This window comes from Pogona vitticeps, chromosome 12 (assembly GCF_051106095.1).
Source record: "Pogona vitticeps strain Pit_001003342236 chromosome 12, PviZW2.1, whole genome shotgun sequence".
Lineage (NCBI taxonomy): Eukaryota > Metazoa > Chordata > Lepidosauria > Squamata > Agamidae > Pogona > Pogona vitticeps.
In genome coordinates, this window is record NC_135794.1 from 22,987,981 (window position 1) to 23,005,293 (window position 17,313).

The following is a 17,313-nucleotide window of genomic DNA, read 5'->3' on the forward strand; positions in this document are numbered from 1 at the left end:
CATGTTGGTCACTCCGGTGACCCTGTCCATCCATCTCCTCCTCTGTCGTCCCCTTCTCCTCTTGCCTTCGCACTTTCCTAACATCAAGGTCTTTTCCAAGAAGTCTTCTCTTCTCATGAGATGGCCAAAGTATTGGAGCCTCAGCTTCAGGATCTGTCCTTCCAGTGAGCACTTCAGAACGGATCGGTTTGTTCTCCTTGCAGTCCAGGGGACTCTCAAGAGTCTCCTCCAGCACCACAATTCAAAAGCATCCATTCTTTGGCGGTCAGCCTTCTTTATGGTCCAGCTCTCACTTCCATACATCACTAATGGAAAAACCATCACTTTGACTATGCGGACTTTTGTCGGCAAGGTGACATCTCTGCTTTTTAAGATGCTGCCGAGATTTGTCATCGCTTTCCTTCCAAGAAGCAGGCGTCTTTTAATTTCATGGCTGCTGTCTCCATCTGCAGTGATCATGGAGCCCAAGAAAGTAAAATCTCTCACTGCCTCCATATCTTCCCCTTCTATTTGCCAGGAGGTGATGGGACCAGTAGCCATGATCTTAGTTTTTTTGATGTTGAGCTTCAGACCGTTTTTTGCGCTCTTCTCTTTCATCCTCATTAAGAGGTTCTTTAATTCCTCCTCACTTTCTGCCATCAGAATGGTATCATCTACATATCAGAGGTTGTTGATTGAGACTTATTAACTATAACCAATTACTTGTTTAAAAGTAACTCTGCAAGGACTGGAAAAAGTAATTTTGGAAAGCCCTAACATTCTTCCTTGCTCTCTTATATGATCTTCTTTAATGCCTAAGAATAGATTAACTCCATTGCTGAAGGTTAACATGAATATTAGCAACCCCGTTGGAAAGCATTGCTTCCTTAAGTTGGTACAGCCCCTGGTCATTTCCTCTCGTTTTTCTTCTTCTCAGTGTTTTTCCTGTTCCCTACCTTTGCTTCTTCCCCCAAAGAAAGATCTTTTGGCATTCTGCGATGATTCTTCTAAGCACCTTTCAAAATCCTGTTTTCTGTTTGTCTTTTCTGCACAGCCTGCAGAGTATTCTTCCAGGAGTACAAAGCTACCTCTTGTTATCTTGTCCAAGGCAAACTAATTAGTTATTTCTTTTTAGTCCTACAGAAGGGAAATCTGTAGGGCAGGAACCAGGAGGGTGCCGTGGGGTCAGCAGGGGTAGCATTTCCTGTTTCGTTAATGAGACAGGGGCTGAAATCCTGTGGCTTAGTGCAGTAAGGTGCACTAGAGTTGACCCATTGAGTCAGTGGGGATTTGGGCGAGTCTACCTCTCCATGTTTTCATGGATTTAAATGTGACTTACTGTGCTAAAGTACAGAAAACTAGAGTAGGCCTATTTGAATCAATGGAACTTACAGTGGGGTTGGCTCACCAAATCTGATTCAGTGAGCCGCGTCCAGTGTGACTTACAATGCTAAGCAACAAAAATTCAGCCACTGGGTTCTACTGTAGAAGCACTAATTTCCTCTGTGTGAATGTAGGGCATGTTCACCCTGTACAAACCAGGATGTGAAATCATGGTTTGAAGTAAGTTTGTAACAGTAGCAATGAAACCATGATACAGTGGTAGTGCTGGAGCTGGAAGTAGGCAACCATATTTAAAGCTGTTTCCCGCAATATTCTGGGATGTTTCTTTATATCCTTAGGGATTGGATTTGTTTCAACCCACTGAACCATAGTTTCTACTTTATATCTGGGAATCTTGGCCAGAAGGGAGCCAACCATGGTTAAATGTAATGCTTCCATGAGTTAAAATCTTCCAACTTGAAGTGGCTCAAGGATTTCAGCCAGGATTTGAGCCCTATCAAGGATACTGAGGATTCAGCCTAGCACACATTTCAGTGGAAGTGGTTGCTTCCGATTTCATGGGGTGGTGGTGGTAAATCCAGTCCATGTTTTAGTCTGGCCTTTAAAAGAGCTATTCAAGATGGTGGGCCTGTTTTGGGGAACGAGCAGATAGCTCCTGTAAAATTCAGACTGAAACCTGGAGCGGACGACTCTCCACCCACACCAAATCTGAGTCACCCGCTTCTGCTGACATGGCCTGCCACTGAGCGACGGCCCCTGGCCAGCTGGTTGGAAGGCTGTTTCCTTTCTTTGGGATGGAGAATACAGGCAATGAATCGTGTGTTATTTTTGAGCATCTGATGAAAACTGACTCATAATAAATACACTGTATATTCCCTCTCGCCTGGATTTTGAAAATGGTTTTGGCACTAGGAAGAGATGCTGTATAGAATACAAGCGTCCAAGAGAGAGAGAGACAGAGAGAGAGAGAGAAGCCTGGCATTGAATAAGGAGCTGGATTGCTGGATTTAGCTGCCCGGCGGGAATTGTCAAAGAGAATGGAATAACAGGCAATAAAATCTGGACTGCATTTGATTATCAGCCTATAAACTTCAGCACGGTGCATTTAAGATGTACTCCATTGTGTTGAAATGGGTCAGAGCCAAGACGGGTGAAAAGTCCCCCCCCCCCCGCCTGCAAAGAGACTCAGTCACTTGGTTACAAAAGGGCTTGCACAGAATCCATCTCTTGGTTCAGCACAGCTGTAGACAGAGGACGGGCAACAGGTGGAGTGTTCTCGTCCACATGTCTTTATAGAATCATGCCCATCGAGTCCAACCCCCGGCTCAAAGCAGAAATCCATAGCAGACCTGACAGAGAGAGTGGTCCAATTTTCTCTTGAATGCCTCCAGCATTGGAGAGCTCATCACCTCCCTCTGAGGTCATGGGTTCTGTTGTTGTACTGCTCTAACAGTTAGGAAGTTTTTCCTGATTTTCCGCCTAAATGTGGCTTCCTGTAACTTGAGCCCATGGTTGCGTGCCCTGCACTCTGGGATGATTGAGAACAGATCCTGCCCCTCCTTTGTGTGACGGCCTTTCAAGTATTTGAAACGTGCTGTCATATTTTTCTCCCCTTAGTCTTCTTTTCTCAAGGCTAAGCATGGCCAATTCTTTCAAGGCTTGGTTTCCAGTCCCCCCGATCATCCTTGCTGCCATCATCTGAACTTGCTCCAGTTTTCTGGCATCCTTCTTAACGTTTGATGTCCAGAACTAATAAAAACAACATTACACAATACAAAGCAGTGTAACAACATTTAAATCAATTTTCTGTTCAGAAGGAAAAATTGTAAAATCTAATGTGCGTTCCACCTTTCTAAGCATAAACACTAATCCAGTTACCCTCTTTCCCCGAAAATAGAACCTAATCTGAAAATAAGCCCTAGTATGATTGTTCAGGATGCTCATAATGTAAGCCCTACCCCCAAAATAAGCCCCAGTTAAGTGAAACCCGGCCCTCCACCCTTGTGCAGCAACCAGAAGAAGAGGACAGGACTATATTTGAATAAATATAGAGTGTTGTACATGAAAAAAATTAAACATCCCCTGAAAATAAGCCCTAACGAGTTTTTTGGGGCAAAAATTAATATAGGACCCTGTCTTGTTTTGGGGAAAACATGGTAGTAAACTTAACTATACAACAGTAAGTCAGCAGCAAAGGACTTTATTTAACTGTCAGCTTGGTTTGTGGTAGAGGACGCAGATTTTGTTGTTAGCAGAAGGGAGACAGGCTTTGCCATTCAAATTGTGACACACATGTGCTTATAATAATAATATAATTATGATAATAGAACTGCAGAGTCAGAAGGGATCATCACGTTCAGCCCTTGTTAAGGAGGCACCAAGGGGGAATCAAACTCCCAACCTCTGGCTCTGCAGCCAAATACACTAAGCAACCATCTCTAGTTTTGCCTCTGTTCATACAAATTAGCAGGAGCAGCTTTATGCAAAGCAATGTCTATTGCCCTTTTCTGCATTTTTTTAGCAATGCATGTGACATAGAAGTGGCCAGTGTACCACTGACTCCAAGATATAGGTGCTGTTTTCTGCACTAGCCATTATTTACCATATAACTTGTACAGCATGCCCCGTGGTATAGTTGTGTTCACTGCTGTTTGACCAGAGTTCCAGGTTGTGACAAGCTGAGGCAGGCAAAAGGCTGGGCCAGCCGTTCCAGACACAGGGTTCCAGATGTTCTAGGACTCATCTCTCAGAAACCCTGACCCTTGACTGGGCTAGCTAGGAGATCCGAGACTGGATCCTAGGTTTTGAATCCGTTGGCCTTGGCAGAATGGGTTGCCAGGTCTGCCCAAGAAAGACAGACTGCTGAGGAGCTGGGGCCCAAAGTAAGCAAAGCTATGGCTTCTTCTCTAGAGTAACCTGAACTCAGCTATGCATAGACTAGGGAAGACAAAGAAACGATTCTTTCTAGATACCAGGAGGGAATTGACATCAAGGAGGGAAGGCTCAGTAGCCATGTTAGGTGAAAAAAAGTAACTTTTCCAGGTTCCCCAAGATCGTTGGGCAGTTGCAAAGAGAGGTCATGTGAATCTCGGCATCCCTCTGAAACCAAACCAGTTGCTTAACCTCCATCCTCGGGAGACCCCTGCGGTCAAACCGTTGCCTCCGTCGGCTCAAAGGAGAGCGTCATCTCGTGTTTTCACCAATGTAACAACAGAGGATTGCTTCAGTTCCCAGTCATCCTTTCCCCGCTCATAAATAGCTTTCTGACTCACACCTCAAAGTAGGTCACTGAGGTTTCACGGGGGTATAATTCAGGGCAAGATCTGGCTCGTGCGAGAGCCCATTTTCGAGAGGCATCTTCTAAAGAAATTCCAAAGGGAAGACGCAACGGTCCGAAAGGCGACAGCGGAGTAGCATGCAACATTAAGGTGTCGCCTGCCAGAATAGCCATCACATGGAGGCAATTAAGACTTTAAATAACTGTCTAGCACTGGAGGGGAGGGGAGGGAGTCACAAAAGTTCCCAAAATGAGTGGTTGGGTCATAAAATTCCAGCATGTTGCCTTGGCAGTTGGTCCGTCATCTGAATTTCTCTTCTAAACCTACAAAAATCCATTGTCTTCCTAGAGCAGCGCCTCCCAATGTTGGATACTCAGGTGTTTTTTCAACCACAACACCCAGAAGCCTTCACCGCTAGCTGTGCAGGCCAGGATTTCTGGGAGTTTTAGTCCAAGAACATCTGGGTTACCCAAGCTTGGGAACCACTGTTCGCGAGGAATATGCTTTGGTTAGACAGAACACATGCTCATTTTGATTTAAATCCTTTTTTTCCTGCTTACATCCGTGAAAGAGCCTGACTCTGTAGGTCTTCGGCATTCATTTCTCTTGTCCTCTCTGCTGCTTCCTATTTCCATCCCATTAATTTTGTGCAGCCATACGGCTTTGATTGTTTTGTCTCCCTATATTACTTTAAATAATTGTTGTAAGCCACCATGAAACCGGTTTCGGAAATGGACATAGAACATTTCCCCCCCCCCTATTTTTTTTGGATGTGTTTGTCTCTGTGCTTCCTGTTTGTTACTCACTTTTGAGGTGATATTTTGCTTTTATCATGCATTCCAAGAATTACAGTGCTTTGATCTGGAGAGAAATGTAGTACTTGAGCCAGTGGCACAAAGGTAAAAAGAAAGGAGAATCGGTAGCTAAAAGCAATGCACTGTGAAACGTATTTCCAATTTCTCCATCACAAGGAGATGGAATACTGTAGCTACGATCAGAACCTCTCTTGCTTTCAGATTATGGGCACAGTAAATAAAACTGGCTGGATAACTCAGTGGTTTAGGCATTAGAGTTGGGAGTTCGATTCCCCACTGTCCCTCCTGTGAGTAGAGCCAGCCTGGGTGGCCTTGGGCCAGCTGCACAGTCCCAGGGCGACCCCAGAATAAGGGAAGGGGAGACCATGTCTGAGTCTTCTCTACCTGAAAGACCCTGAAAGGGGTCATCATAAGTCAGAATTGACTTAATGGCACACAATTATTGTTAAGTAAAACTGGAGAGAGCCAGAGTGTTGAAGTGGGCAGAGTGCCAGGCTAGGACTCAGGAAACCTGAGTTCAAATCCCTGCTCGTGCATGGAAACTCACTGGAAGAAGGCAACAGTGGCCAACCACTTCTTGAACATCTCACATTTCTCAAAAACCACATTACGTTAACTGTAGGTTTGAAGCAAACGGATTGCACGTAGCAAAAAAAGCAAAATGGGTGTAACTTGCCTTTCTTAATTCATTCTTCTCATTGTTTTCTCTCATTCCTCACTTTGACCCAAACCATTTTAGGAAGGATTCTGGATCTGAAGACAGGGACAGTGAAGAAGGAAGGTCAACAGTCATCCATGAGGATGTGTATGGGGTCGAGGCGCTCATTCATCTGCAGAATGCGGTATGCCCTCTGATGCCATGATTCTGATGCTTCTCTCTGTTCTTATGACTGTTAGGTCTTATGCGCAGAACTTGGAAATTTGGTCTTTTTTGAATTATGGATCCCATAATCCCCCAGGCACCATGCTCCCTTTCCTTCATCCTGCAGAACTGCAACTGGTAGCACAGATGCCTGTGTTTGTGCGCACACACTCACACGTACAAGGTTGTACAGCAACTCATGGAGGAGCAGCTCTTGAAATTTGCCACATGGATGCTGATGGCAAATTTGCTGGGTTGCTTGGGTTCTCAGCGAGACTGTGGAAAGCACAACCCAGCCATGAATTTACCCAAAGGAGGGCTACAGATGCACCACCTCATGGTGATGGATGATTACCGGCCTCAATACAGAATATTTTGTCTGGACATCCCTGTTGTTCTTGCTTCTTTTAACATCTCCTCCTGTGCCATGGGAGCGATGTCATTAGCAGCAGTAGATTGCCACTAGTTGAAGAGTCCACTGTTCGGTTTCCAGGTGTGTGAGACTTTATCTCATTGCACGCGAGTTGCACACACCCCAAAATCAAAACAGAAACTCTTTAAGTAGTGGCCATCCACTGCTGATGACAGTATCATTCCCAAAGTACAGGTGGAGCTGTGCAACAGGATTCTGGCCCGCCAATCTGAATTTTGAAGTGTCTTTGCACTTAACGAAGGGACCAACACCTCGTAGCCTTTCCACAGCAGCGTTAGGTGAGAACTAAATTTCCTTTGGAAAACCATGTGTCCGATTGACCACCGACATGTAAGCCAATGGAAGTGGGAATGCGGTTGTGTTTATGCTCTTCAACAAACTAGTGCAATAATTGTTTTTTAAAGGACAGAAGGAAAAAATAGTAATCACCCAGCTAATTTTAGACACATGAGCAAATCTTGAGAGCATCTTCATTTTTGCTATTTGCAAACTTTCGAGGTGACTTGTCTTTGAATATTTCATTTTCTCAGTCATGCCAGATGGCAGTAATTAGGCTTCCCTTGAGTCTGTGGCTTGCGGTTGATTTGGCTCCAGACCGAAAAGAAATTTTTGGGATTCCTTTACCCATATGTTCATTCCGCTTTCAAAATCTGTTTTCGGAGTTCACATACTGAACCCTTCCTCCCGCACTCTCTGATAGCTGCAGGGGAGTTTTTGCCTCTGACCGAGGGGTAAACAGATCGTTTTATTTCCCCATCGGTGTCCTTTCGAAGAGTTCGGCTTGTACGCTTGTTCTGCACACACGTGCTTCTGTCATGTATGGTACTTTGTGTTCCGACACACACGTAAACCCAAGGGAGGGGGCTGGAAGAGTACTATACAAGCAAGTTGCTAAAACATCCTTTGCAAATTTGCCCCCTATTTAACATCCAACATGGAAATGTTATACGGTTGAGTTCCTCGTACATTTCACTGGTCAGTTTTTCAGATACCTAGCCATCTGGGTGTAAAAGGTGACCTGTATCAAATCTGAACTCTGGGCTAGTAAAAGCAAATAATTTCATATAAGAGATGGGCATGAACTGCGGGTTCGATTATTGCCCGAACAAGTGTTCAGCTCTTCAAAGCTGCACTTCCTCTTGCGGGTGCCCATTTAGAGGGAGCACCCTGACTTCGCTGCCTCATCTCCTGATGCTTGAGCGAGCACCCACAGGAGGAGGGAAGGCTTATCACCAGTTCGGCTGATAAACCAAACTGGCTGGTCACGTCCATTTCTACATATGTGCTAAGAAGTGGAGTCTCGTGGCACGCTGGCTCAACTGCAGTATTGCGGTGAAGACTCCGCTCGTGACACAAGGTCCATCTTGACTCAGGCTTCCATCCTTCTGAGACCAGTAAGTCGAGTAGCCGGCATAATTAAATTACGAACTGCCTAGAGAGTGCTTTAAGCATAACGGAGTGGGGATATTAACAGCAACATCTCTCTTTTTTTGCTTTAATAGGAAGGAAGGAGAGTCAGTGAGGAACTTGACGACAAGTTCATGCAGTTCAGTTTCCCCACATTTCTGAATTGGGGTTTCTCTGCTCTGTCTGTGTTCAGGGGGTTTCCCTACTGTCTCTAATATGCCTAATTAGAATATCCAGATTATCCTGGGAGAAGAAAAAATAGCCAAAGGAAGGGAGACAGTAGGAGAGAAAGCTTCAGATGAAAGTTGCTTACAGTTCTTGGTCCAGCTTAAGAACCCTCTCCTGACAGGCTGGGAGTTCAATTCCCCGCTGTGCCTCCTTGACTCAAAGATACATAGGGTCCCTTCCAGCTCGGCAGTTCTAAGACAACGATAATGATGATTTTTTAAAAAGATACTTGGCTCTACCTGTTTTTTTTCCTAAGCCCTCCCTGCTTCCCTGTGCAATCCAGTATTGTTGCTAACCTTGCCCATGTGCCATTTTGATTCCAGGTGTGGAAACGCTCCTTTAGATCACTTACCCCTGAACAGGATCACGACCATGCGGAAAAGGTACAGGTAAGTGGCTTCCTGGGGCTTCTTTGGCGTACCCCTGTTTGATTAGCCCCCCTCACTTTGTCCCTGCAGGAGACACTGGCGGTGGGTTGTCTTTCCTCCGTGGACCGTCCAAGGCCTCGCACAGCAATGATGGGTTTGGAGATGAGGCTTTAAAAAGCTCCCAGTTGTGGTGAACAAGGGTCAGCTTTGCATGGCAAAGACACAGAGATGGGTTGCGTTGTTTTGGGGGAACCCAGCCTGTCCCCCAGATCCTCCAGCTGGTTAGGAGATTCTGGCCGTTGTGGTCTTCACTTGACCACTTTGTGAAAAAGGAGGGTTTTAGGACTTTGGCTCTCGGGAAGCTAAAGAATTTAGAAGGTGTGCCAAACAGGAGGCTGAACCCAAAGTCTAACCAATCCATGCTGGAATTAGACCATGCTCGCAAGAGATCTAAGGCCCAGTCTACTTGCTCTGCACTGGAGGTTGATTTGAAATTTGGAAGCTAAGTTGCCAAGCATTTGGCGAGAGACCGTTGTCGCTAAAGCCGTTTAACTCCATCACAGTCCTACCCTTCCAAAAAAAGAGAAGAGAAGCAAAGGAGAAACCACAGGGGTGACCACTTTAACCGTCTTGTTGGTTTGATGCCAAAACATACTTTTTCTTCCCTTTAGGAACGGCCTTGGACCCGTCAAAGAAGGAGAAGCCCAATATGCTGTGGTCCATTGCACTGGTTATATCAAAGCGTGGCCTCCGGCAGGTAAAATAGGCAAGGCATAATTTTAATTCTCTTCCATATGAATGTCTTTGGTTTCAACGGTTTTTGATTAAGCCTGGCTTAATTGGCCAGGAGATGTCTATTGTGCTCCTTCATTTCTTCTAGAAATAGACTTTTTGAGATAGACTGCCCAGGTATGGAAAACTAGGCAATGAAAGTACAATAAGAAAGGACTGTTCTCCTTTGTAGAATGTCTAGGAGGGAGGGAGGAGAATCCCATGTCCGGTGGCTCTCTTCTCTTTACGATAGATGTTCTCCAGAGCTTCCTAATGTAAGATAGATAGGGAATGAACTGAACTTGCAGGGCAGTCAAGCTCTCTTGAGTGCCGCTTATGGAAACCTCTACTTGTGTGTAAAAGGAGTCACTGGGTTGTATTATAGGGTGACTGATGCCTCTCAAATAGCCAAGTCAGATCTTGAAACCATGAACAGTCCCATGAAACATCTCGTTTGAGAGATTTCACCACGTGAGTTGACCAAAGCTTAGAAATTTTCCATCTAGGGGCTAGAAGACCCAGAATCTACCCAGCCAGGATCCCTCTGCCTGCATGGATTTGGGTCCCTGTAGTCCACAAAGACAACTTTCCCCACTTGTGGACTGGACCATTCAAAGCAGACACTGATTAATGGGGGGGGCATGTTTCTCACACTGGCCACGTGACCACGGAGGATTGTCTTCGGACAAAACGCGAGCTCTATGGGTTGGAAACAGAGATGAGCACCGCCGCCTAGAGTCAGACATGACTGGACAAAATTGTCAAGGGGAACCTTTACCTTTACCCATGTAGCTTGAGTCTCAGCCTCCCACCTGAAAGTGTAGTCCACGTTTCCAAGGAGTTCACAGTCAAGTTGTTCAGACAAATCTGGAGACCCTGCAGTCCAGCGCATTTGAGAAAGAAGGAAAATGGGTGCAGTAGAGCCACAGGAGGACATTTTGATCCCCTTTACTCAGCAGCAGCTGCCGGTGAAAAAAGTGGGAAGAAGACAGCGGTGGGCTTTGAGTGAGTTGTATCGTCCACCTGTCCATTCTGAATCCATCTAAATCTCTTCCACCTTCGGAAGCTAAGCAGGGTCAGACCCAGTTAGCAGTTGGATGGGAGACCACTGCCATGAAGTCCCAGCGATGGTTTCAGTAAGGGAGAACGACAGACCTCTAGGTACGCAGGTATGGCGTTTGAGCTCCTGTTTTGTTAGCCAAGCGAGGGCATCTCTCCCTTGCGAGGTTTCTCGAGGGGAAACCCACGTGGAGGCCGAGAGGCAACGGCGATAACAGCGCGAGGCATTAGGAAAACTGATGGTCAAAGAAAACCCTCCTGCGTTTGGCCTGCACAGTTCACCTCCTGAGCGAGCCGGTCCTTGTTTTTTTGGGAGCGCTTCTGGGACCAGCCTTTTTTTCATTCCTTGCTCCGCTGCGCTCTTCTAAAAACACCCCAGTAACTGAAGAGCACACGCAGGGGGGTGTCCATCTGGGGAAACGTGGAAAACAGCAGGAGGTGGAGAGAAGATCCGATCCGAGGTTGTGAGAGGATGGTTTGGCTGACCTAACCGGGGGATGAGCTTTCTCGCCCCTGACAGCCCCTGCTGATAGGAATCGGGGGCAGGAGTTTACCTTGCCCCGGTTTGGGGCCTCAGCTGCACATACCACGACGCATGAGCTAATGGTAGTGCTTCCCCCCCTTTCCCCTGCCTTCCCCCAGCCGAAAGCTCCCTCATCACACTGAAACTGTAGGACTTTTCCACAGGTTCCCGTAGATGCCTTGAGTGTCTTTCTGAGAGACGGTGTTGGGTCCTTCATGTCGTGCGTGCGCAGGTCGGCCTGACACAACGGGCCTCCTTCTGACATTTTGAGGCACCACCTGGACAATGTTAACTTAATTCAGAGCACATGGTGGCAATGGAAAACACAACAGAGTGTGTGTGTGTGTGTGTGTGTGTGTGTGTGTGTGTGTGTGTGTGTGTGTGTGTGTGTGTGTGTGTGTGTGTGTGTGTGTGTGTGTGTGTGTGTGTGTGTGTGTGTGTGTCTTGGAGCATTGGTGTGGAATGCTTCTTTGGAATGCCAGCTGGCCCAGGCCAAGGCGGCGGGGTTACTGTAAATAACAAAGAAAAATTTCAGTGTTGTTTTTCAAGAAAGAATGGGCAAAATCACTGGAACAAACACGGTAGCACGACCTTAGTATCAAGTCAGGCTGGTTTTTCTTTTTTTCTTTTTCATTCCGCCCAGTTTTAGTTCCTTTGACTGTGGTAGCAAGCCTCCAAAGTTTGTTTGTTTGTTTTATTCCTGTGTTTATTTTGTTCATTTATGAGTCCTGGACCCTTTGTGCACGGCAGGAGAGAAAGCTGAACACGTTCCATAGGCGTTGTCTCCAACACATTTTGGGTACCACCTGGCATGACAAAGTTCCAAATAGAGTAGTCCTAGAACAAACTGGAATTTTTAGCATGTACACATTACTGAAACAATGACGTCTATGTTGGCTTGGGCATGTCGTGAGAATGGCTGATGGTCAGGTTCCAAAGGATCTCCTGTCTGGAGAATTCGTGCAGGGAAATCGCCCCAGAGGGAGACCACAGCTGCGATACAAGGAGATCTGCGAGTGGGATCTGAAGGCCTTAGGAATGGACCTCAACAGATGGGAAACCCTGACATCTGAGCATTCAGCCTGGAGGCAGGCAGTGCATCATGGCCTCTCCCAATTTGGAGAGACCCTTGTCCAGCAGGCTGAGGCAAAGAGGCAGTCCCAAAAGCAGCCAAATCAAGGAGCTGGACAGGGGACAGACTGTATTTGTCTTCATTGTGGGAGGGATTGTCACTCTCGAATTGGCCTTCTCAGCCACACTAGATGCTGTTCCAAGTCCTCCATACAGAGCACGTCACCATAGTCTCTCGAGACTGAAGGATGCCTAATCTAATCTAATTGTATTTAAAATATTTCAAACTACCTTTCTCCGTAAGAAGAACCTAACAAGGTTGACGTCATTAAAAGACAATATTTAAAACTGAAAGCAGCAAGTATGCAAAGACTAAAAAGGATGAAATACCACACTAAAAACAGTAAACAGATTCAGTAGCAAAAACACATTGAGCAGTAAGATGCAACAATCCCCATGCAGGCAGCCATCAGCAGCGGGAGAGCCTGCCTGAAGAGAAAGGTCTTTGCCTGCTCATGGAAGGACAGCAAAGATGGGAGCCAGGCTGGCCTGCAGTGGCAGGGAGTTCCAGAGTCTCTGGGAGCAGCCATAGAGAAGGCCCTCCCCCCGTGCCCTGCCAAGCACATCTGTGAAGGTGACGGGACTGTGAGAAAGGCTTTCCCTGAGGATCTTAACCCCCAAAGAGGGTTGCAATGGCAACATGAATGCCTCCCCATCCATTTCAAGCCTTCCGTGTTCCCTGGCCATCACAGCCACCGATAAAGCAGGAAGAGCCCGTCAAAAACCCGTGCTTAAAAAAACAGCGAAATCCACAGAAGACGGGCCAAAATTTTGCTCATTAAAAAAATCGACGGCAGATGTTGAGCTGCCTGTCAACAGCCTCAATCCGCTTTGTTATATCGTGCTTTCTGGTGAGTTGGGAGTTGAGCCAGAGAAGGGTGAAACTCTGACGGTTATCTGGGGAACCCTCCCAGGCCAGGCGTTGAAGAGCGCTGGAAGCCGAGGGCTGACGTTTCCTTAAACTGGCCAGGCGTGGATGTGCCGCTTGAGCAGGAAACAAGAGGAAGAAACCCTGCTAGGATCTGCCACACCTTTGGGAGTCTCCTCTGCTTGTTTTGCTGGTATCAAGCCCTAGAGGAACAGGCCTGCAAAGCTGGAAGATAAACAGGGTGAGGGGAGCCCTGTTTGGGAAATCAGGGTCTTCACGTCATCAAGGGCCATGGCTCCAAACACCATCCCTTCAAATCTCTTTGCCTCTCGAGCATCCTTCAGTTCTCAGGTTAAAGAGAGGGTTAATGCCTTTAGGCGAAAATGTGTCATGGGCAAGCCACACTGCTAATCCTTGTGCCTTCTCCATGTTTTGTAAATGTATAGATATGCAGAAGGATCCCCTTATCTGTGGGACCCATATCCCCGGATTCACTTATCCACGGTCTGAAAATATTAAAAGAAAAATCCTAGAAATATAGATGAAGTTACTAGAGCTGGCCCATAGAGGGAGCCGGAGACCCTGCTATGTATCGTGTTCACTAAAATCCACGTGGTTCGGTATCTGCGTAAGGGGGTTCAAGCTGTTCCCCCGCAGATAATGGAGATCCTCCCATAAACGGCTTCAGTATAGAGGGAGGTGGAGCTTCCTCATATTTCCTATCTCATATAGGCTGCATTTTGTAGATTTAAGCAGGCTATCGGTATGGGAGACGGTCCCACCATCTCATGAGTTTATCGTAAATGGTACAAAGGGAGGAGGAAGCTTGGTTTTAGCTGCAGCTGTGCTTGCCTTAGCCAGGTTCGGAGACCGGAAACGGGAATATCTGTGGGTGCCTAATGTACAAAATAAAAATAATGTGGCTGGATTTGTTCACCTTCCCCTGTCCTGTAATGAAATTGCATCTGATAAGATCCAATATAGGGGAAATGCAGACTTCTGGCTGTTCCTTGCTCTGAACTGTTTGAGAAAACTCTGCGTTCGCTGCTGAGGCTAAAGTCTTGAAGGCAGGGCATGCCGTAGCTCTGGAGCAGAGGTTATCCTTGGATGGACACCAAGGGAATTTAAAACAAAGCCTTTGATATCCAGATAGTGTTCTTGGGACAGCTACTGTGGTTGGAAGTCTAGACGGCCTTATCTCAAAGTGCTCAACCTGAGGATTAAGCGGGGGGGGGGGGGGACAGTCTTTTCTCATGGATCTTGCCATATGGCCCAAGGTTTTCTAAGACGTCACTTAGAAGGACTGCCACCTTCTTGCCATCATCTCCCAAACCCCAACTGCTCCTAGTGCCAAGGCCAGAAGGCGGTCTCATGGTGTCGTTTTGGCAGGAGGGGGGTAGACATCCCTTCTGTGGGCCGTGGGCCTTCCCTTCTGCCAGAGAAGGGCTCTAAGACTTGTAGAGAAAAGACCCAATGACGTAAATGAGACCCACTGGATCCCTCTTGTTCAGAAGGCCTCAGACAAGGTTCTAGCCACTTCGCCCATGTTCCACCTTCTACCTTTTCATCAACTGTGGTGTTTTCTTAATTGCAAAGTCTTTGATTATAGTTTTGACCTTTCAGAAACCCATCCTGACTCTCTTGTGAGAGCAGGAGGGTGTAGTGGACTACGGGCTTGTGGGGTCAAAAGCCCAGTATTCTCTGAGGAGCAGGGATAGCAACGTCATCCATCACCATCATCCTTTTCAGGTTTCCCTCTGACCTTGTCTGCAGTCCTCAAAGTGACTGGGAAGGAAATGGATTTTCCCAGAAACAGCTACGTGGTTGCATGCTATCCCTGCAGGAATGCAAAGACTTTAAGGTTGGGCAATTAAGAGCCATAGACCATAAAAAAGGTGCGCTCTTCATTTGCCAGGACGGACTGATCCAGCAGTTTGAGGTTTTGGACTTCCCTTATGGGACGGGGTCACTGGCCATGATGGGCACCTTATTTCCAAAACTGCCACAACACCACAGGGGAAGGGGGGTGCCACCCACACTTTCCTTAAAATCTCAAACTATGTGCCGTATAGGACAACACAGATGCATCGAATTGAATAAAATCAAACCTCTTTGCCTCAAATCCGCCCACCTTCATACTCAGCCGATAGAGCAAGAGATAGCAAGAATTCCAGAAAAGCAAAGAGGGGGGAAAATGAATGCTTAACAAGAAACTAGACTTGACATATTTTTTCCCCTGCAACATCATTTCTTTCATTATTTATTTGGAGTTTGCTTTCCCATTGAACTGACCTTCTTCCTGAGCTCAGAGTCACAAGATTGCTGGTTCTAATGAGCAAACAGATGACCTAATTTCACAGCTTTTCACCTCTTTTTTGTCTGGAGGTCATTAGGAGTCTTTCTTCCCCGTACCACACAATCCATTTGGAAAAGACGTTGGCCCATGCCAGCGGCCTCTTCCCTCCGTGGAAAGAGTTGCAAAGCGACAAACTTTTCCAGAACTATCCCATGATCACTTCACCCTCTCTTTTTTCCTGGGGGGAAAAAAGGGAGGTGTAAATGTTTCAAATTCACATAACTGATCTGTAGGGTAGTATTCTACTTTTGGAAGGCGGGGGGGGGGTTAGGGAGACATCTTGCATAAGATCCATCAGGGGGTTCAAAGGAACGGCTTTCAAATAGTTTAAACTCCAGAGAAGATATGTTTTTCTTTAGGGGAGGGTCTTTGGAGCCACCCAACCTGCCCCTCAACCCAAAGATGGTGGCCTGGATGCTGCCAAATTGTTTTTGAGGGGGGGTCTCCATTCCGGGGATGCTTAGATCAATGCCGTCATCTAATGCAGTCCATGGCAAGTCCTGAGGGTGCCATGGAATTAATGAGATTTTAAGATGGAAATGCAGTGCATCTCCGCACAGTGGGGGAGACTCTGATTGGGTAGCCTTTATCTCATCTACGGTCCAGGTAGTGAGAGCTGTGGATGATGGCCAACGTCCCCAATCTCCCTCCGTTACTCTTGCACCACAGGGCCTTTCCAGTGGAAGAATTCCCTCTGTAAAATAAGTCCAGAATGCTCCCTTCTCGTGCTAACTAGCCAAAAGGTGAAAAAGTCCTCTCTCTCTTTTTTTGGTACTCTAGTTCCTAGAAGATCTTCTCTCAACCCCCCCCCCCCACCAATCTGGCAAGTGAAGTTCAACCACTAACTTTGCTGGGAATTCTGGGGCCAGTCATTGAGAGAAGCCCCCAGCTCAAGGCAAATTTTAGCCAGTTTCAAACTTTGCTGAACGCTGATTCCCCTTGCTGGCTGTGGCATTGTGGTAGATGACGTCTAAAAGTCCAACAATTCCAAGTTCAGCCACTAACCAAGATGAACTTCATATCGGAAATATTCAGATTTCCCTCTTCTATAATCCGGTGGTTGTACTTCATTAGATTATTTGTGCACAATTCATACATTTATGCGCAATAAGACTCAGTGTTTGAACATCAGGAGACAGAAGCCCCCTGGTTGGGATAAATTCTTTATATCCTCATAGCTCCATCTTCTGCCCAGCCTGGGCATCTTGTGGTATAGAAAGTCTTCCATTAATCTAACCCACAATCAAAATACTGTAAACTTTAATTGACATAAACTTTCATTCTTTTCCTTTGCCTTGCTTGCAATTAAGAGATCTTGTGTTTCTGCTGGCATAATGAGTTTATATTCAGTCTTACAATGTTTTCCCTCTCTAATCGGTTTTGTTCATCACATAACAATAGATGGAAAATATTTGGTTCGGCGGGACACTGAAGCGGGTGGGTCTGCCTTCAAGAATTTTTATAAGTGTTAGATAGAAGCCAGAAAGATGCTTCTCATCATGATTGCGCCTCGGCTCACATCCTACACAGAAACATTCATGGTAAACACTGGTATCAGTCAACCTCCAGCTTTCTCTGCTTTTTCACAAGGTGTAACAGCGCAAACCCAACACAACAACCAGCAGCACTAACTACAGTGGTGCCCCGCTTGACGACAATAATCTGTTCCAGCGAAATCGCTGTAGAGTGAAATCATCGTCAAGCGAAAGTAAAAAACCCATTAGAATGCATTAAAAACCAGTTAATGCGTTCTAATAGGGGAAATACCTCATCGTCCAGTGAAGATCCTCCATAGGGTGGCCATTTTCCGGTGCCTGTAAAGCGAGGAATCTGTCCTAAACACAGCGGGGAGCCATTTTGCACAGCGGGGAGCCATTTTGCGACCCACCGA

At 46.4% G+C, this 17,313-nt stretch overlaps 1 protein-coding gene across 12 annotated transcripts in view; it reads left to right on the forward strand.

Annotated features, from left to right (window-relative positions):
- ARNT2 (aryl hydrocarbon receptor nuclear translocator 2) overlaps positions 1 to 17,313 on the forward strand; it is a 79,056-nt gene that overhangs the window by 30,857 nt on the left and 30,886 nt on the right. For 7 of the 12 annotated variants that reach the window (XM_072982232.2, XM_072982228.2, XM_072982231.2 and 4 more), the window contains 3 exons: positions 6,156 to 6,258; positions 8,670 to 8,735; positions 9,386 to 9,480. In XM_072982232.2, the coding sequence (XP_072838333.1) occupies positions 6,156 to 6,258; positions 8,670 to 8,735; positions 9,386 to 9,480 (264 nt within the window). The remainder of the gene's footprint in view (positions 1 to 6,155; positions 6,259 to 8,669; positions 8,736 to 9,385; positions 9,481 to 17,313) is intronic. The other 5 variants (XM_072982229.2, XM_078381135.1, XM_072982233.2 and 2 more) reach the window with 1 other exon arrangement.